Genomic DNA, 16,922 nt, shown 5'->3' with positions numbered 1-16,922 from the left:
TAAAATAACAAATTAGAGAAAAAATTACAACAAGGAGAAAACAGCCCTGCAGTAGCAGGGAGTGTCTTGCCTCCTTGGACACTAAGCTAAAACTGGTAGCCTCTATCTCCAGGCTGAGGGTATAGCTGATGGAGGAGGGGCTTAACAGTTTTACTTAGTGTCACGCCTCCTAGGGAGCTGAGCTATACCCAAGGTCTGTGTCCCCCAAGGAAAATGGGCGAGAAAGAAAACTTTAAAATTATAGGTGCTGGTGAACTAAGGCAGGTAGAATTATAGGTTACTTCGCCTATATATTCTGCCTTAAGGTGCGTCTATCCTTCTATTTGATATTTCTAGCAGATTTTTATGTGTTTCCACTTTACAGCTCCTGGGTCTCTTGGCCGTATTTTTATATTTATATAGAACACATTATACGGGCCATATACTTAGTCGCTTAATTTCTCAATCTCTAGCTGTGCTTCTATTGTATTTGATTTTTCTCACTCGAGGTGCACCTGCAGTCACACCACGTTCGGACACATAGTTACACCTGCACCCAAACTAAAAATTTGATTGCAGCTCCCCAAACATGTTTCGCCACAGATGTGGCGTCTTCAGGGGGAAATGGAGCTACTGTCAACACGAGCGCCAGGTAAGTCAGTGTTCTTAACCACTATGGGTGGATACTTCCTTGTTGTGCATCCAATCACTACTAGGCACCTGTGTGACGGTAAAACAATCCAGCCACTTACCACCGTCGATATTGATTTGTGATATTTTCGCGTCACGAAATCGTATTAGGCTAATGCGCATGCGCAAGAACTTTTAATTGTGTTTCCAATTGCAAGTTCGTTCTGCGCATGTCCCAGGGATGTCCTGCTCATGCGCGGGGACTTTGATTTTATTTGTAATCATGAGTTCATTATGCAGTTATCCCGGGAATTTAAGGCTCTTTGCTCCAAGTCCCTGCGCGAAATCGTGTTGTTAATAACCACTGATTCCATCTGCGCATGCGTTGGGAGTCGAATATATTTTTTTCTCTAAGTCCCTGAGCCTGCGCAGAATCTTATTGTTGGTAGTTGCAAATTCCATCTGCGCGTGTGCATGGGGATCAGGTCTGTTTTCTTCTAAGTCCGCATGCTTGCGTGAGATCTTTGTGTTTTTTTTTATCGTATTCCGATCTACGTTTATCTTACGAATCTGGATTAATTTCTTCTAAGTCCATGCGCATGCGTACGGTCTTTATGCTCATCTCTCGTGGTGGTATTCTTTCTGTACTAACATTATGATTCATGTATATTTTCCTCTAAGCCTCCCTTATATTTTTACATCTAAGTGGATTAGCTTGCGATAGATCTTGGTAAGACAGTTTCTCCGGTTTCTTCCTCAGGCATAGATTTACATTATATCTGCAATTATATTTATATAGATAGATGTACATGTTGGGGGAGCTGCAATCCAATTTTTTGTTTAGGTGCAGGTGTAACTATGTGTCCGAACGTGGTGTGACTGCAGGTGCACCTTGAGTGAGACACACTAATGGCAGAGAGTCGCAAAAAATCGAATACAATAGAAGCACAGCTAGAGATTGAGAAATTAAGCGACTAAGTATATGGCCCGTATAATGCGTTATAAAGATATAAATATAAGAATACAGCCAAGAGACCCAAGAGCTGCAAAGTGGAAACACATAAAAATCAGCTAGAAATATCAAATAGGAGAAGGATAGGTGAAGCAACCTATAATTCTACCTGCCTTAGTTCACCAGCACCTATAATTTTAAAGTTTTGTTTTCTCCTCCCTACTTATATTAATTTTAATAAAAATAAATAAATGCTATGTTTTAAATGACCAGAAACGGGAATCTAGTAGCCTAGTGGCTAATTGAACTTTATTATTTATTATCCCGGGTCCAAAAGGTCCTTGAAGGAAATCCTCAGGATAGGTCATCAATATCAGATCTTCTGGGGTCCAACACCCAGCCGCCACCGATCAGCTGTTTGAAGAGGAAGTGGAGCGCCATGCTAGTGCTACTTCTGGAGCGACTACTTGTACTTACACTATGCCACTGCTACAAGGGAGACGACGGACAGTGTAATGAAGAAGAAGCAGTGCTCGCATGGCACGCCTCCTCCTGTTAAAACAGCTGATCGGTGGGGGTCCCAGGTGTCGGACCCAATCCGATCCGATATTATTGATCTATCCTAAGAATAGGTTACCAATATAAAACCTCTGCACATCCTCTTTGATCCTCCAGACTTATAAAATGCAAATTAAGTACTATACAATCTACAGTGCTACAAAACAGGTTAGAAATGTATACATAATGCATACAGAATTTTATCCTTTGATTCTGCAGCCCACTGTCCAGAATGATTCATCAAGTCAGAAGTTACATTCTATGTATGTATACTGTTTGTCAACTGCTCAGAGAGCAGGAGATTTAAATTATTAAAATCCTATTTTATTGTTCTATAGACATATATGTTAGGTTTGACGATTACAAATATACATAAAATATACATAAAAACCCTCAATAAAAGATAATAAGTAATATATAAAACTTTAAAACTTCTATGACACACTGTTGGTATACTCCTATAACATACAATTAATAAAGATCCTATGATACACTGTTAGTGAGAGTTGATGGTATATTTTTCTTATGACCAACTATTGGTAGAAGTTGCTAGTGTATTATGTTTTGTTGGACACTAGATGGCGCTTGTGTTCAACTTTCAGTTTGAGCTGCAATGTATTTATCGGCTGCAATGTATTTCTTATCAGCCAGATGGCGCCAGTCCTTGAAGTAATAGGTAATTGCTTGCAAAGTTCAGCTGTGTACAAATCCTACTCATAGATGATTGCTTGCAGTTTGGCTGGAAATTTTGTATGCATATCAAGTGTTGCTCAAGATTATTCAAAAGTCAGAATGTTGATTTATCCTCTATGGAGAGGTGCACATGTGCATTTTATATGGATCTGTCCATTGAGGTAAATAAATTTAAGTGCACAGTCTTAATATGCTATATAACTTTTTAACTGTCGTGGCGTCCCATGTGTGAATATAATATTAAATACCTCTTATTGCCCTTGATGGCTTTGTGTTGATACCAGGTGTATTACTTCTCATTCCCAATAGGTCTGCTTGGCAGTAGGTCTCTATTGTTCAAGGCCTTCCTGTATGTAGGATTTCATCATGCCTCCATGTGGGTTCAATGTGAAGTAAATCAGAGGGATTCCTGGATATCCTGACTTCACGCCAATGTTTGATACAGGCCAATGTAGAGGTGAGTGAGCAGGTCGTCTCCCCAAACACGTTTTCAAGTAACTTTTTCCTCAGTGAGGAAACTCTGCAAGTAATCATCTACGAGTAGGATCTGTACACAGCTGAACTTTGCAGCAATTACCTATTACTACCTATTGTCTTTTTGCTGATGACACAAAGATTTGTAACAGGGTTGATGTTGCTGGAGGGATACACCAAATGGAAAAGGACTTAGGAAAACTAGAGGAATGGTCAAAAATCTGGCAACTAAAATTTAATGTTGATAAGTGCAAGATAATGCACCTGGGGCATAAAAACCCAAGAGCAGAATATAAAATCAGTGATACAGTCCTAACCTCAGTATCTGAGGAAAGGGATTTAGGGATCATTATTTCAGAAGACTTAAAAGGTAGGCAGACAATGTCATAGAGCAGCAGGTAATGCTAGCAGAATGCTTGGGTGTATAGCGAGAGGAATTACCAGTAGAAAGAGGGAGGTGCTCATGCCGCTCTACAGAGGACTAGTGAGACCTCATTGGGAGTATTGTGCTCAGTACTGGAGGCCATATCTCCAGAAGGATATTGATACTCTGGAGAGAGTTCAGAGAAGAGCTACTAAACTGGTACATGGATTGCAGGATAAAACTTACCAGGAAAGATTAAAGGACCTTAACATGTATAGCTTGGAAGAAAGACGAGACAGAGGGGATATGATAGAAACTTTTAAATACATAAAGGGAATCAACAAGGTAAAAGAGGAGATAATATTTAAAAGAAGAAAAACTGCTACAAGAGGACATAGTTTTAAATTTATGGGGCAAAGGTTTAAAAGAAATATCAGGAAGTATTACTTTACTGAGAGAGTAGTGGATGCATGGAATAGCCTTCCTGCAGAAGTGGTAGCTGCAAATACAGTGGAGGAGTTTAAGCATGCATGGGATAGGCATAAGGCCATCCTTCATATAAGATAGGGCCAGGGCTATTCATAGTATTCAGTATATTGGGCAGACTAGATGGGCCAAATGGTTCTTATCTGCCGACACATTCTATGTTCAAGGACTAGCGCCATCTGGCTGATAAAAAATACACTGCAGCCGATAAATACATTGCAGCTTAAAGGGGTTGTCCGGGTTCAGAGCTGAACCCGGACATACCCTTATTTTCACCCCGGCAGCCCTCCTGAGCCTGGCATCGGAGCATCTCATGCTCCGATGCGCTCCCGTGCCCTGCGCTAGATCGCGCAGGGCACAGGCTCTTGTGTTTACAATAACACACTGCCGGGCGGTAACTTCCGCCCAGCAGTGTGTTCGGTGACGTCACCGGCTCTGAGGGGCGGGCTTTAGCTCTGCCCTAGCCGTTTTACTGGCTAGGGCAGAGCCAAATCCCGCCCATCAGTGCCGGTGACGTCACCGGGCTGCCTGTCAGCCCCATAGAAAGCCCGGTACGTCACCGGAACTCAGAAAAATGCCTTTGCCCTGCGCGATTTAGCGCAGGGCAAAGGAGAGCATCGGAGCATGAACTGCTCCGATGCTCATGTCAGGGGGGCTGCCGGGGTGAAAATGGAGGGATGTCCAGGTTCAGCTCTGAACCTGGACAACCCCTTTAAACTGAAAGTTGAACACAAGCTCCATCTAGTGTCCAAAAAACATAATACACTAGCAACTTTTACCAATAGTTTGTCGGTCGTAAGAAAAATATACCACCAACTCTCACTAACAGTGCATCATAGGATCTTTATTAATTGTATGTTATAAGAGTATACCAACAGTGTGTCAGTATTACTTATTATCTTTTATTGAGTTTTTATGTATATTTGTAATCGTCAAACCTAACATATATGTCTATAGAACAATAAAATAGGATTTTAATTATTTAATTCTCCTGCTCTGAGTGAAACATTGTTGCGAGTGCCCAACAAACACTATATATGCAAATTTGTTTCTTTTTTCTCTGACACGGTGAGTCAGTCTTGTCAAAGGCACCCACCCTACCCTCACTAACGGGTGAGCCTCTTCAAACAAAATTAATGACATTCTATGCATGTTTAAAAATCAGAGTGCGAGGTAATTTTATGACTTTCTGAAGAAAGTTTATTTACTACTTACCTGCAGAAGTCGACCAGATTAACAAATGCTGTAAAATCTTTTGGTTTGGTAGGATAAAGGTTAGCTGCTGGGTCTGATGTTGCAATGACTAAATAGCCTAGGTGATCCTCATCAACCTAGAATGCGTGCAATAAAAAAGGAGATTTTTGTATAACTTACCAGTAAAATCTCTTTCTCGCTCTTCATTGGGGGACACAGAGACCTTGGGTATAGCTATGTCCTCTAGGAGGCGTTGACACTAGTAAAAGCTGTTGGCTCCTCCCCTGGCAGCTATACCCCCTCCAGCCTGGAGAGAGCTTCAGTTTGTGAGAAGCAGTAGGAGAAGCAAGCTAAGAAAAAACACGGAACACCAACCATGGCAAGGGACCCAACGGGCTCAAACCATTAACTGCCACAACTGTGACCAAACAACAATACTGGGTGGGTGCTGTGTCCCCCAATGAAGAGCGAGAAAGAGATTTTACTGGTAAGTTATACAAAAATCTCCTTTTCTCGCCCATATTCATTGGGGGACACAGAGACCTTGGGACGTCCAAGAGCAGTCCACAAGGGGGGGGGAAAGAAACACAGACCCATGGCGCCAGCGCCCCTGCAGGCAACAGAAAACTGCTGTCTGCAAGACCAAGCTTCCAGAGGCGGTGCCCGCCGATGCATAAGTATGCACCTGGCAAATATTTGTGAATGAGCGGAGGAGGGCAGTAGCCGCCCCGCCCAACTGCGGCTGAACCTTGAACCATCCGAGCCCAAGAGCGCTAACCCCTCTGGTGAAAGGAGCCGCAACACTGAAGGGTGGAACCCTGCCCCGGGGACAGAAGTTCAAACAAATGCAGACGTGCAATTGACACCCTGGAGGCCGCCAATGTTATGCGAGGACCCTCCGGAAAGACAAAACCAAAGCGAGCACGGACGCCGGAAGGAACTGGAGGCTGACAAATAAACAGTCAGAGCCCTGATAACGGCCAAATGACCCAACTCCTTTTCCTTAGGGTGTGAAGGGGAGGTACGCAGTGATGGAAGGCCAGATTCTTCATTGAGATGAAAATCAGAGATCACCGTCGGGAGAAAGGAAGAACGGCCCCAGGGAAGCTCCTACCCCTGGCAGAACCAGGACAGGTTCAAGGGGAGAATTCCGGAGTGCTAAAAAGACCAAGGTCTGATCCCAAGGCGGCAAAAGGAGGACGGCATGGAGGAACCGTACGGCTATTCCCTGTAGGAAGGAAGTGAGGACCCCGGGTGGGTCAGAGGACGCTGGAAGGCCACAGTGCCGAACCTACCCAGCCAAGAACCAAAGCCCAAGCAAAAAACCCCGGATCCACCCCTGCTAAGGGGAAGCACTCCACGGAAACGGAAATGGTCCACCAATGTCCCCCCGAGCCGACCAGGTGTGACGGGAGACTGAGAAGCTGCCTGAATGAGGCATGTCCAACCGCAAGCCAGGAATCAACACATTGGATAGTCAAAGGTAGTGACGATATGAGAACCATTGACGGAAGAACTCCGTTAGCGACCGTGCATCGACGGTGTAGCAAAACCGCTTGACGAAAGCAAACAACCAAACCAAGATTAGAGAGAAAAACTTCTGCCTCAAGGAGGAAGAAGAGAAGGGGTGTCCCGTTCCAGGAACAAAACTCCATCAACAGACGCGACAGCACCCCCGCACATCCTGGCGTGGGGAGTCTCATAGTCTAGTCACGGAATGCGTAGCGAAAAGGCATGACTACAGCGGACAGACATGCCGACACCAGTCAAGTATCGAGAGGTAGTGGTACACACCAGTAGCGCGCCCAGGACCAACGGTAGGAGTCACCTGTAGAAGGAGGAATACAGGAACGTCACAGGCCAACAGTCGGTCCGGAACGAGACCGAAAGAAAAAGAAAAAACCACAGAACCAAAAACCCTGCATCACAGAGATGAGGGGGAGTAGCAACAGAGGAACCACCAAGGTTTGCGGAATGGCCGTGAACCCCGAGCCAGAGAAGGAAGAACGGAAAGAGAAAGGGGGAAGGACGAAGCCCGTTCCCCATCCGAGACCAGCAGCATACAGAAGTAACCACCGGATGAAAGCAGGGATGCCATACTCCGCCAAAGGAGGAGCCTATGCAGCGTACGCCACCGAATACGGAGACAGAAAAATCCGTCAACTGACGAAGGAGCCGTACAGGAGGAGCCAGATTACGCAATGGCTACTACAGGACCCCCATACCGTAGAGGAATCCGGTAGAAGCCACGGTACCATACCGCCCCAGGGAAGGAGAGCTAACTTTAAACGCTCCACCCAGGAAGGGCGCTGAACAGGAACAACTGCCCAGCAAGCGTCAGGGTAGAACCCCTACCTGATAGAATGCCCCACTGTAGCGACTGCGAACGCTAGTACCCGCACAGGCTGAACAGGCTGCAAAGCTAAACCAGAGTGCCAACTCAAACACTTCCCACATCAGGAATGGTGGAAGAGAGTAAGGAGTCAGTGTAACACCTGGCCCGTTGGCACGTAAACCATATATGTGCAATGGTGTACGCACCACTACTGATGCGGGCAATACCGTTACCGACTGGGACAATGGAAACCCTTAGAGATGGGAGCCTCTAGGACACAAGTGGTTTTGGGCAGGAGTTATAATCCTGCCCAAAACCAGCTCCAAAGGAACACAATGAGGAATAGCCACCGTATGCACTGGCGGAACTCAGATAGTACTAGAGTAAGCGTACCGAGCACCGTCAAGTACCGACTGTCACCATGCCCCCAATGAAATAAGCGCAGGCACCTAGAGCCGTGGCGCCGTTGAATTGCAGAATCTGAAGATGTACAGATACTCCCCCGCTAGTGATCACTAGCGAAAGAGGGTAAGGCAAGTAGTAAGAACAATGACGCGCAACACTCCGCCTAAGGAAGGATAGTGCGACAGTCGGACCGTATCCAAACTGGTGCCACAGGCAGACACCCCACCAAGAAGGGGGGTCAATACCCACGGTGAAAACTAGTGCATACGGCAATCCTGTACCCTATGGGAGAGCAATTAGCACCCGAGAAAGGAGGTAATGGATATAGTACCCCTTGTAACCAGTGAGAATGGAATCGCTCCACCAATGGAAGGAGCTAATGAATACGGCAGGTACAGAACCCAGTGGAGGTACAATTCCGCCACCTACAGAAGGGGGAATGCACTGAAAATAGTGTTATTGTACCTAGTCCACCCATGGCAGGGGACAAAGTATAAAGGAGAAAACCGTATCATAGTAGTGCAACTATACCGCCTAAGGAAGGGGGTAATGCCCCCGACGAGTGCTACTGGCCACCGTAGACGCAACCTAAGGAGATTGATTCGGATTCACGTCAAGGCCCGAATCAGTGATTCTCCTCACCCCCCCCCCCCCCCCCCCCTCCCTTGGGCGGACCCACTCCCGTGAGAGAGGGTGCACCTGAGCGTGACCCTGGGAGGAAGGGAGGGGGTGTGGAGATATCGAGGAGAAGACGACCTGCTGTGGTCCGCTTGCGCGCAGGTATACGCATTAGAAAATCGCCCCTAGCAGTCGCGGACTGCGCAGTTGGGGCTTATCAACCAAACTACCTGGGGGTGGATTGGGTACAGAGGTCCTGTATACAAAAGGAACCCGCGGAGAATTATCAACCCAACAACCCTAGAGGGTGGATTGGGAATTTCCAGTTTTTTTCCCCCCACTGGAATCGCGCAGGTGGGGAATTATCAACCAAACGACCCCATGGGGTGGATTGGGAATTCCAGAGGTTCTCCACAGTATGGCTCAGGTAGAGAATATCGACCAAACGGCACCGGAGGACGGATTGGGATCCCGCAGAGATCCTTAACTGAATTGCGCAGGTGGAGATATATCAACCAAACGACCCCGGAGGGTGGAATGGGAATTCCAGAGGTTCTCCGCTGTATTGAGCAGGCGGAGAATTATCAACCAAACAACCCCGGAGGGTGGATTGGGAATTGCGGAGGCTCTCCGCTGTATTGAACAGGTGGAGAACTACCAACCAAACGACCCCGGAGGGTGGAATGGGAATTCCAGAGGTTCTCCGCTGTATTGAGCCGGTGGAGAATTATCAACCAAACGACCCCGGAGGGTGAATTGGGAATTGCGGAGGCTCTCCACTGTATTGAACAGGTGGAGAATTATCAACCAAACGACCCCGGAGGGTGGAATGGGAGTTCCAGAGGCTCTCCGCTGTATTGAACAGGTGGAGAATTATGACCAATGACCCCGGAGGGTGGATTGGTAATTGCAGCGGTCCTCAACTGTATTGCACCGGTGGAAAAGAATCAACCAAGCTTCCCCTGAGGGTGGGTTGGGAACTGTCAGAGGTCCTCCACTGGTCTACGCAGGTGGAGGATTATCAACCAAACGGCCCAGAGGGCGGAGTGGGAAACTACGGTAAGAGAGGTCGTCACATGTCCGGGGCAGGACACGGGCCCATTTTTGTGCCGCACAGTCAGAGTGGACATGACTGAGGGGAGTAGGGCCTGAATGGAGGTAGACATTTATTTCCAGCTTCATTTAATTTTTTTCTTTTTTTTTTTTTTAAACTGGTCTGCCTAGCCTCAAGGATAAGAGGCAGGAAGGGGTTAACAGTGCAATAAGCAAGTTTATTTTTCCAGGCCATCCAACCCCTGATAATCCGGAGCTGGCCCAACAGAAGTGGCTGGCCGGAAAGGGTTAACCAATAACGACATTAGGTCCAGGGGCGGTGCTGATGGGGGCGGGGCAGCGGCAGCTAGGCGGGAAGAATTCGCGCCAGCCCGCCACCCTCCCCCTCTGAGTCGCGGCCTAGCAGGTCGCGAAACCAGGGCCTAAAGTACCGATGCACAGCCACCCCGGACCCTCCCCCTCTGTACTGAAGTCAGCCGGAGGGTGGAGGGACCCGGAGCGGAGCGCGACACACATCCCGCCTGAGAAGCCGCACCGCGGCCGGGATGACAACAGGGGAAGGAAGCCTATAGGCCCCAAGAGAAGCCGGGGCCTAAATTTGCAGCGGCGCCCGGAGGACCGGGATGTTCACCCCGCGGCCGGAATCGTGACAGCCGGAGGTCCATGTTAAGTAAGTGCCCCGCGGCGCGAGACTACCGCAAGGGGTCAGATGTCCGCGAACGGCCAGGGGCATTAACCCTTTCGGAGCTGCGTGCTTGACGCCTGCTCCCGAAAGAGTAAAATGAAGGATACTGCAGCCAGAGGTCCTCCACTGGTCTGGAGACGGACTGCGCTCCAGTCTTTCGCCGGAGGTGCCCGGGGAGAAGATACATTAACCCTCTAAGAGCCGGAAGCAGTCGGCCTAGAGGGCAAGTGAGAGGGGGACCACGTGTCGCATGGCGCCCGCCGGATTAACCCCTTCTCTCTTTTAGGGGTCTTGTCATAGTTGAGTAAAGCCCCCTGGCCGTTAACCATAGGGCGACCCAGACTTTCAAAGATGGAGGGAGGGGGAAGAGGTCTTCATACTCACCTAGTCCCATGTACTCACCTCTCTCATCCTCTTCTCTTCACCCTCCCGAAGTGGACCCTCAAGGTCACCTTTTCCAGCAGGGTCACCTCCTCAGCAGCTGGCACCGGAGTGGCAGGCGTCTGGTATGGCGGGAGGGTCTTCTCTTTGGCGGACCTAGGTGACCCCTTGGCTGGCGGGATGCAGGGGAGCGAGGCTGCCCTGGTCCACTTTGTCTTCTGTGGGGGAGGCAGCAGTGCGGAATCGGCACTGGCGCAACTCGACCCCGGGAGAACAGGGAGGCGAGGCGACCACTGTTGTCCCATCTGAAAAGGAAGGAAAAAAATAAAATCTTCAGGAGATCCCTGCAGAGCAGGGAGGTCTTGCCTCCTATTGACACTAGAAAAAACTGAAGCTCTCTCTCCAGGCTGGAGGGGGTATAGCTGCCAGGGGAGGAGCCAACAGCTTTTACTAGTGTCAACGCCTCCTAGAGGACATAGCTATACCCAAGGTCTCTGTGTCCCCCAATGAATATGGGCGAGAAATTGTATTTATGAGACAATTAGAATGAATGACGCATTTGTTTTTCAGCATAAACAATAGATTCAAGTTTTTTTGGGGTGGGGGTTGTTTACACATAGAAGAGATTTAAACATTTTACAGTGAAAAGTAGCACTTTAAAGACCTACATGCATTATTTGACAGCATGTATTTTTTACCTAGCTCATTGTGGAACTAAAATAAGAGTATAATAAAGAGAATTTGTCAGTGTTATGCTGCCGTCATAAAAACCAGATACTCTGAGAAAAATGATGGGTCACTTTCCTTAAATGACAGAGCTGTATGCCAAAACCTGTACTGAGTAGCACAAACTGAGTGCTAGACTCAATACCCTGCACATGACATGGAGTCGTCATACTCGTGAGCTTGTGGTTCTCCCCGCCCCCTGTCTCTGACTGACAACTCTCTTCCGACAGCAATCAGCGGTGGGTCGTGGGGACGAGTAAAGCCTGAAGCTCACTGATAATGACTCCCTGTCGCATGGAGAGGTTTAGCAAAATGACTGGGTCAATTCAAGCAAGTGACCCAACAATTTGCTCAGAGTACCCGTCACCAGTTTATCCTGACTTCAAAAAACAGATCTACTAAATATGTGGAAGCTTTATAGCAATATACAGTGCATTTGGGAAGTCTTCAGATCCTTTCACTTTTTTGTTGCAGCCTTGTGCTAAAATAAAAAATAAAATATTTTCCCCATCATTCTGTACTCAATCTCCCGTAATGAGAAAGTGAAAACAGAATATTTGAAATCTTTGCTAACTAAATGAAAAAGTAAAAATGAAAATCTTGCATTGACAAACTCTTTACTCAGGACTCAGGTGAAACAGCAGTGATTACAGCGTCGAATCTTCTTGGGCATGATGGTACAAGGTTTGCACAACTGGGTTTAGGGTTCTTCTGTGTTTTTGGGGGTCTAATTGATATTTGGGATCTGATATGAGGTCTGATGAAAAATATTTTTTTTCTTATTTTCCTCCTCTTAAACCTAGGTGCGTCTTATCGGGAGAAAAATATGAAACTTACCAGTTGCCCAGATTCTTGCTTTTGCAATGACAGATCCAATTTCTCAATAATTTTGAGAATGGATTTTATGAGTTCATCATACAATAGTCTACTCAGTGACTGCAGTGGGGAGTTTACAGCTGGGAAAACTTCATCAGAAAATATGGATTCCTAGAAGATTAAAACAAGGAAAGAAAGTATATTAGGGTAAATCAGTTTACTCTGACACAACACTATTTTCTTAGCTTAACATTATGCGCTTCTGTAAAACACTAATAATATTGCAACAATTTAAACATGATAAACATCTATCATTCATTGTACACATAAAAGGAATAAAAGCATTTGGACACTTCCTTTCAATACATTTGTTTTGCTACCAAATTTTGTGATAAATTATTTGGTCGGCACAACAGACCCAAGTTGAACCACAATCTGGATAAGGAGATTTTTGTATAACTTACCAGTAAAATCTCTTTCTTGCCATTCATTGGGGGACACAGGAACCGTGGGTATAGCTATGTCCTCTAGGAGGCGCTGACACTAGTAAAAGCTGTTAACTCCTCCCCTGGCAGCTATACCCCCTCCAGCCTGGAGAGAGCTTCAGTTTGTGTACAAGCTGTAGGAGAAGCAAGTTAACCAAGAAAAAACATAGATCAACAACCATGCCGAAAACCTAACGGAGTTCTAACCAGCAACAGCCACAACTGTGGTGGTCGGTGGGTGCTGTGTCCCGCAATGAAGAGCGAGAAAGAGATTTTACTGGTAAGTTATACAAAAATCTCCTTTTCTCGCCCATATTCATTGGGGGACACAGGAACCGTGGGACGTCCAAAAGCAGTCCACAGGGAGCGAAAAACCACAGACCCATGGAAGCAAGCGTCCCTGCAGGCATCCAAGAAACTGCCGCCTGCAAGACCATGCAGCCTAAGGCAGCGTCCGCTCATGCATAAGTATGCACCTGGTAAAATTTTGGGAATGTATGTAAGGTGAACAAGTAGCCGCCTTACACAACTGTGCAGCCGAAACGTGATTCCTCAGAGACCAAGATGCGCCTACCAGGTGGAGTGAGCCGTGACACCTAAGGGCGTAACCCTGTCACGGGGCGCGGTATGCCTCAGCAATTGTAGCCCGAATCCAACGTGCGATTGCCACCTTGGAGGCCCCCCAATCCCTTGCGAGGACCCTCCGTAATGGCAAAAAGGGAGTCCGTATGGCGGAAGGGAGCGGAGGCTGCTAAATAGATCTTCAGAGCTCTGACAACATCCAAATGGTGCAACTCCTTATCCTTAGGGTGTGAAGGAGAGAGACACAGTGAGGGAAGGTCAATTTCCTCGTTGATATGGAAATAGGTGACCACCTTCGGAAGAAAGGAAGGAACAGGCCAGAGAACTGCCTTATCCTTATGAAGAACCAGGAAGGGTTCTCTGCAAGAGAGCGCCGCCAATTCGGACACCCGTCTGAAGAAAGTGATCGCTACAAGGAAAACCACCTTCCAGAACAGGAGTCTGAGAGAAATCTCCCGCAGAGGCTCAAAGGGGGAAGCCTGGAGCGCTAAGAGGACTAAATTCAGATCCCAAGGCAGTAAAGGAGGACGGTACGGGGGAACCAAATGTGCCACTCCCTGTAGAAAAGTCCTTACAGGCCCAAGGGGGGCCAGAGGGCACTAGAAAAAAAAATGGAAAGCGCCGACACTTGACCCTTCAAAGAGCTAAGGGCCAAACCAAGGTCCAACCCTGATTGAAGAAAGGACAGGACCGTGGGGAGAGAAAAACGAAGAGGAGGAATGTTTCGGTTTTTGGTCCTGTAATAGATCCTGGACGAAGCAGGCTTCCTAGCCTGAATCTTAGTGCGGATAACATCGACCGAAAAACCTCTTCACTTTAGAATGGCGGTTTCAATGGCCACGCCGTCAAACGAAGAGACATTAAATGCTGATGGAAGACAGTTCCCTGCGAAAGCAGGTCATCTCCGAGTGGCAGTGACCAAGGAACACCTCCCAGAAGGAGAACAAGGTCGGCGTACGACGGGCGACGAAGATTGTCGGAATGCCCTCCATCCTGATTTTCCGCAGAACCCTGGGCAGGAGGGGGCGGGGGGGAAACACAAAGAAGGGAGAACCCCTGCCAAGAGGCAATCAGGCCGTCCACGCCGCAAGCTTCCGGACCCTTTGCACGGGAGAGGAAGGTGGGAGGCTTCCGATTGAGCCTTGAGGCAATCAAGTCCACGTCTGAGCGACCCCAACGGAGACAGATCGCCTCGAATACCTCCGGGTGGAGAGACCACTCGCCCGGATCTATCGAGGTCCTGCTGAGGAAGTCCGCAGTGCAGTTCTCCACACCCAGGATGTAGATCGCTGAAATTGCCGGAACATGGGCCTCCACCCACCGTAAGATCGCGGCAGATTCCTGCATCACCGCGAGGCTGCGTGTTCCCCCCTGGTGGTTGATGTATGCCACCGCCGTGGCGTTGTCCGACAGGACTCTGACAGGGCGACCCCTCAGGTGGTGGGTCCAGTGCCAGAGGGACAGAAGAATCGCCCTGAGCTCCAGTACATTGATCGGGAGCTTGGACTCCGACCGAGACCATGTGTCTTGGACTGTCCTGGGAGGAAACACCCCTCCCCAACACAGTAGACTGGCATCGGTGGTAACAACCGTCCAGGCGATCGGAAAGAAGGACCTTCCCAGAACTGGAACTGACAGCCACCAACAAAGGGACGACCTCACCTGAGGAGAGAGGCGGATAAGATAGCCCAGGCTCTCTGAAGATTTGTCCCAGAAGGACAGGATCGCTCTGGAACATGAGAGAGTGGAACTGGGCAAAGGGAATCGCCTCGAAACAGGCGACCATCTTATGCAGAGTCGAATGGACGGACGTCTGCAGTCGAGAAGAACCCTCAAGGAACGGTGTAAAGCCAGTCGCTTGTCCAGAGGAAGGCGAATCCGTGCCGTGTCCGTGTCTAGAAGCGTACTCCGAAAGACCAATTGTCTGGAGGGTGTCAGAGAAACTTCTGCAGGTTGACCAACCACCCGAAGCGTGCAAGGGCTTCCAGCGTGATCTGTACACTGTTCGATGCCTGAGCAAAGGAGGGGGCCTTGATGAGTATATCGGCCAGATAAGGCATAAGGAAGATGCCTCTGGAACGGTGCAGGGCGATAAGAGGTGCCAGGATCTTTGTGAAGACCCGAAGTGCGGACTTTTCCATTGGGGGACACAGACCATGGGTATAGCTTAGAGGTATTAGTAGGAGGGACACTATGCAAATACAAAAGAGCTCCTCCTCCTCCTCGGGCTATACCCCCTGACTCCACCAGGAGAAGCTCAGGCGTTGCAAAGCAGTAGGAGAAGGAGACAAGAAAAAAATAACGGAAGCCATCGGACCAAGTCTAAAAGGCCCAACCACAAATAAACTGAAAAACCCCTCCTGCAACAGGCAGAATGGGTGGGAGCTGTGTCCCCCAATGGAAAAGTCGAGAAAAAGATTTTACAGGTGAGTTTCACAAAAATCTCCTTTTCTCATACTTTTTTCCATTGGGGGACACAGACCATGGGACGTCCTAAAGCAGTCCATGGGGTGGGGGAAAAAAAAACATCAGCACCGCCAGGAGGAACGTCCAACGGTCAAACAGGAACCACAGCCTGTAAGACCCTGCGGCAAAAGACAGCATCAGCCGAAGCCAGGGATGCAGCAGATAAAACTTTGTCAAGGACCGTAAGGACGACCAGGTGGCCGCCTTACGCAGCTGACTCGCAGAGGCACGATTGCGCCCTGCCCAGGAAGCCTCCACCACCCTAGTGGCGTGAGCGGCAATTCGAGCCGGGGGAACCCTACCACGAGTGCGATAACAGCCGAGCGGATCCATCGTGCCACAGTGACCTTGGAGGCTGCCAGACCCCACGAGGTCCCTCGGGAACCACAAGGAGGAATCAGAACTGCGAACGTAAGCGGTAGCCATTAGATACACTTCCAAGGCCCGGACGACAGCCAGGGAGCGTAGAGCGCGTTCCTTGGAGTTTGCCAGAGAAGGGTAGTAGAATCAGAGAGTGTTAACCTCCTTCACCAGACACTAAGCAAAGACTGGGCTTCTCCTGGTGGAGTCAGGGGGTATAGCCCGAGGAGGAGGAGGAGCTCTTTTGTATTTGCATAGTGTCCCTCCTACTAATACCTCTAAGCTATACCCATGGTCTGTGCCCCCCAATGGAAAAAAGTACGAGAAAAGGAATTCCCCCTGCTCCAGAGAAACAATTATGGAACGAAGGGATTCCATCCGAAACCGCTGGAGACGGAGGAACTGGTTTAGGAACTTGAGGTCCAGGATGGGGTGCACAGAGCCCTCCTTTTTGGGGAACACAAAAATATTGGAATAGAACCCCTTGAACCTTTCTGATGGGGAAACAGGAGAGATGACTCCCCAATCCAGAAGAGACTGAATGGCCTGGGAGAAGGCAGCCGCCCGCTCGGGGTCACGTGGAAGACAGGATTGAAAAAAATCTGTCTGGGGAAAGAGCCAGAAACTCGATCACATATCCCGAGGATACAATCTTGACGTCCTGGAAGAGGAGGAGGCGG

At 48.4% G+C, this 16,922-nt stretch overlaps 1 protein-coding gene across 2 annotated transcripts in view; it reads right to left on the bottom strand.

The window, feature by feature from the left end:
* Positions 1-16,922, bottom strand: part of PRKDC (protein kinase, DNA-activated, catalytic subunit) — a 408,896-nt gene that overhangs the window by 274,015 nt on the left and 117,959 nt on the right. For both annotated transcript variants that reach the window (XM_044294047.1, XM_044294048.1), the window contains exons 16-17: positions 12,371-12,520; positions 5,352-5,467 (exon numbers count right to left, since the gene is read on the bottom strand). In XM_044294047.1, the coding sequence (XP_044149982.1) occupies positions 5,352-5,467; positions 12,371-12,520 (266 nt within the window). The remainder of the gene's footprint in view (positions 1-5,351; positions 5,468-12,370; positions 12,521-16,922) is intronic.

This window comes from Bufo gargarizans, chromosome 5 (assembly GCF_014858855.1).
Source record: "Bufo gargarizans isolate SCDJY-AF-19 chromosome 5, ASM1485885v1, whole genome shotgun sequence".
NCBI classification, from domain to species: Eukaryota; Metazoa; Chordata; class Amphibia; order Anura; family Bufonidae; genus Bufo; species Bufo gargarizans.
Note: the sequence above shows the minus strand (reverse complement) of the source record. Positions and strands in the feature narration are given on the sequence as shown.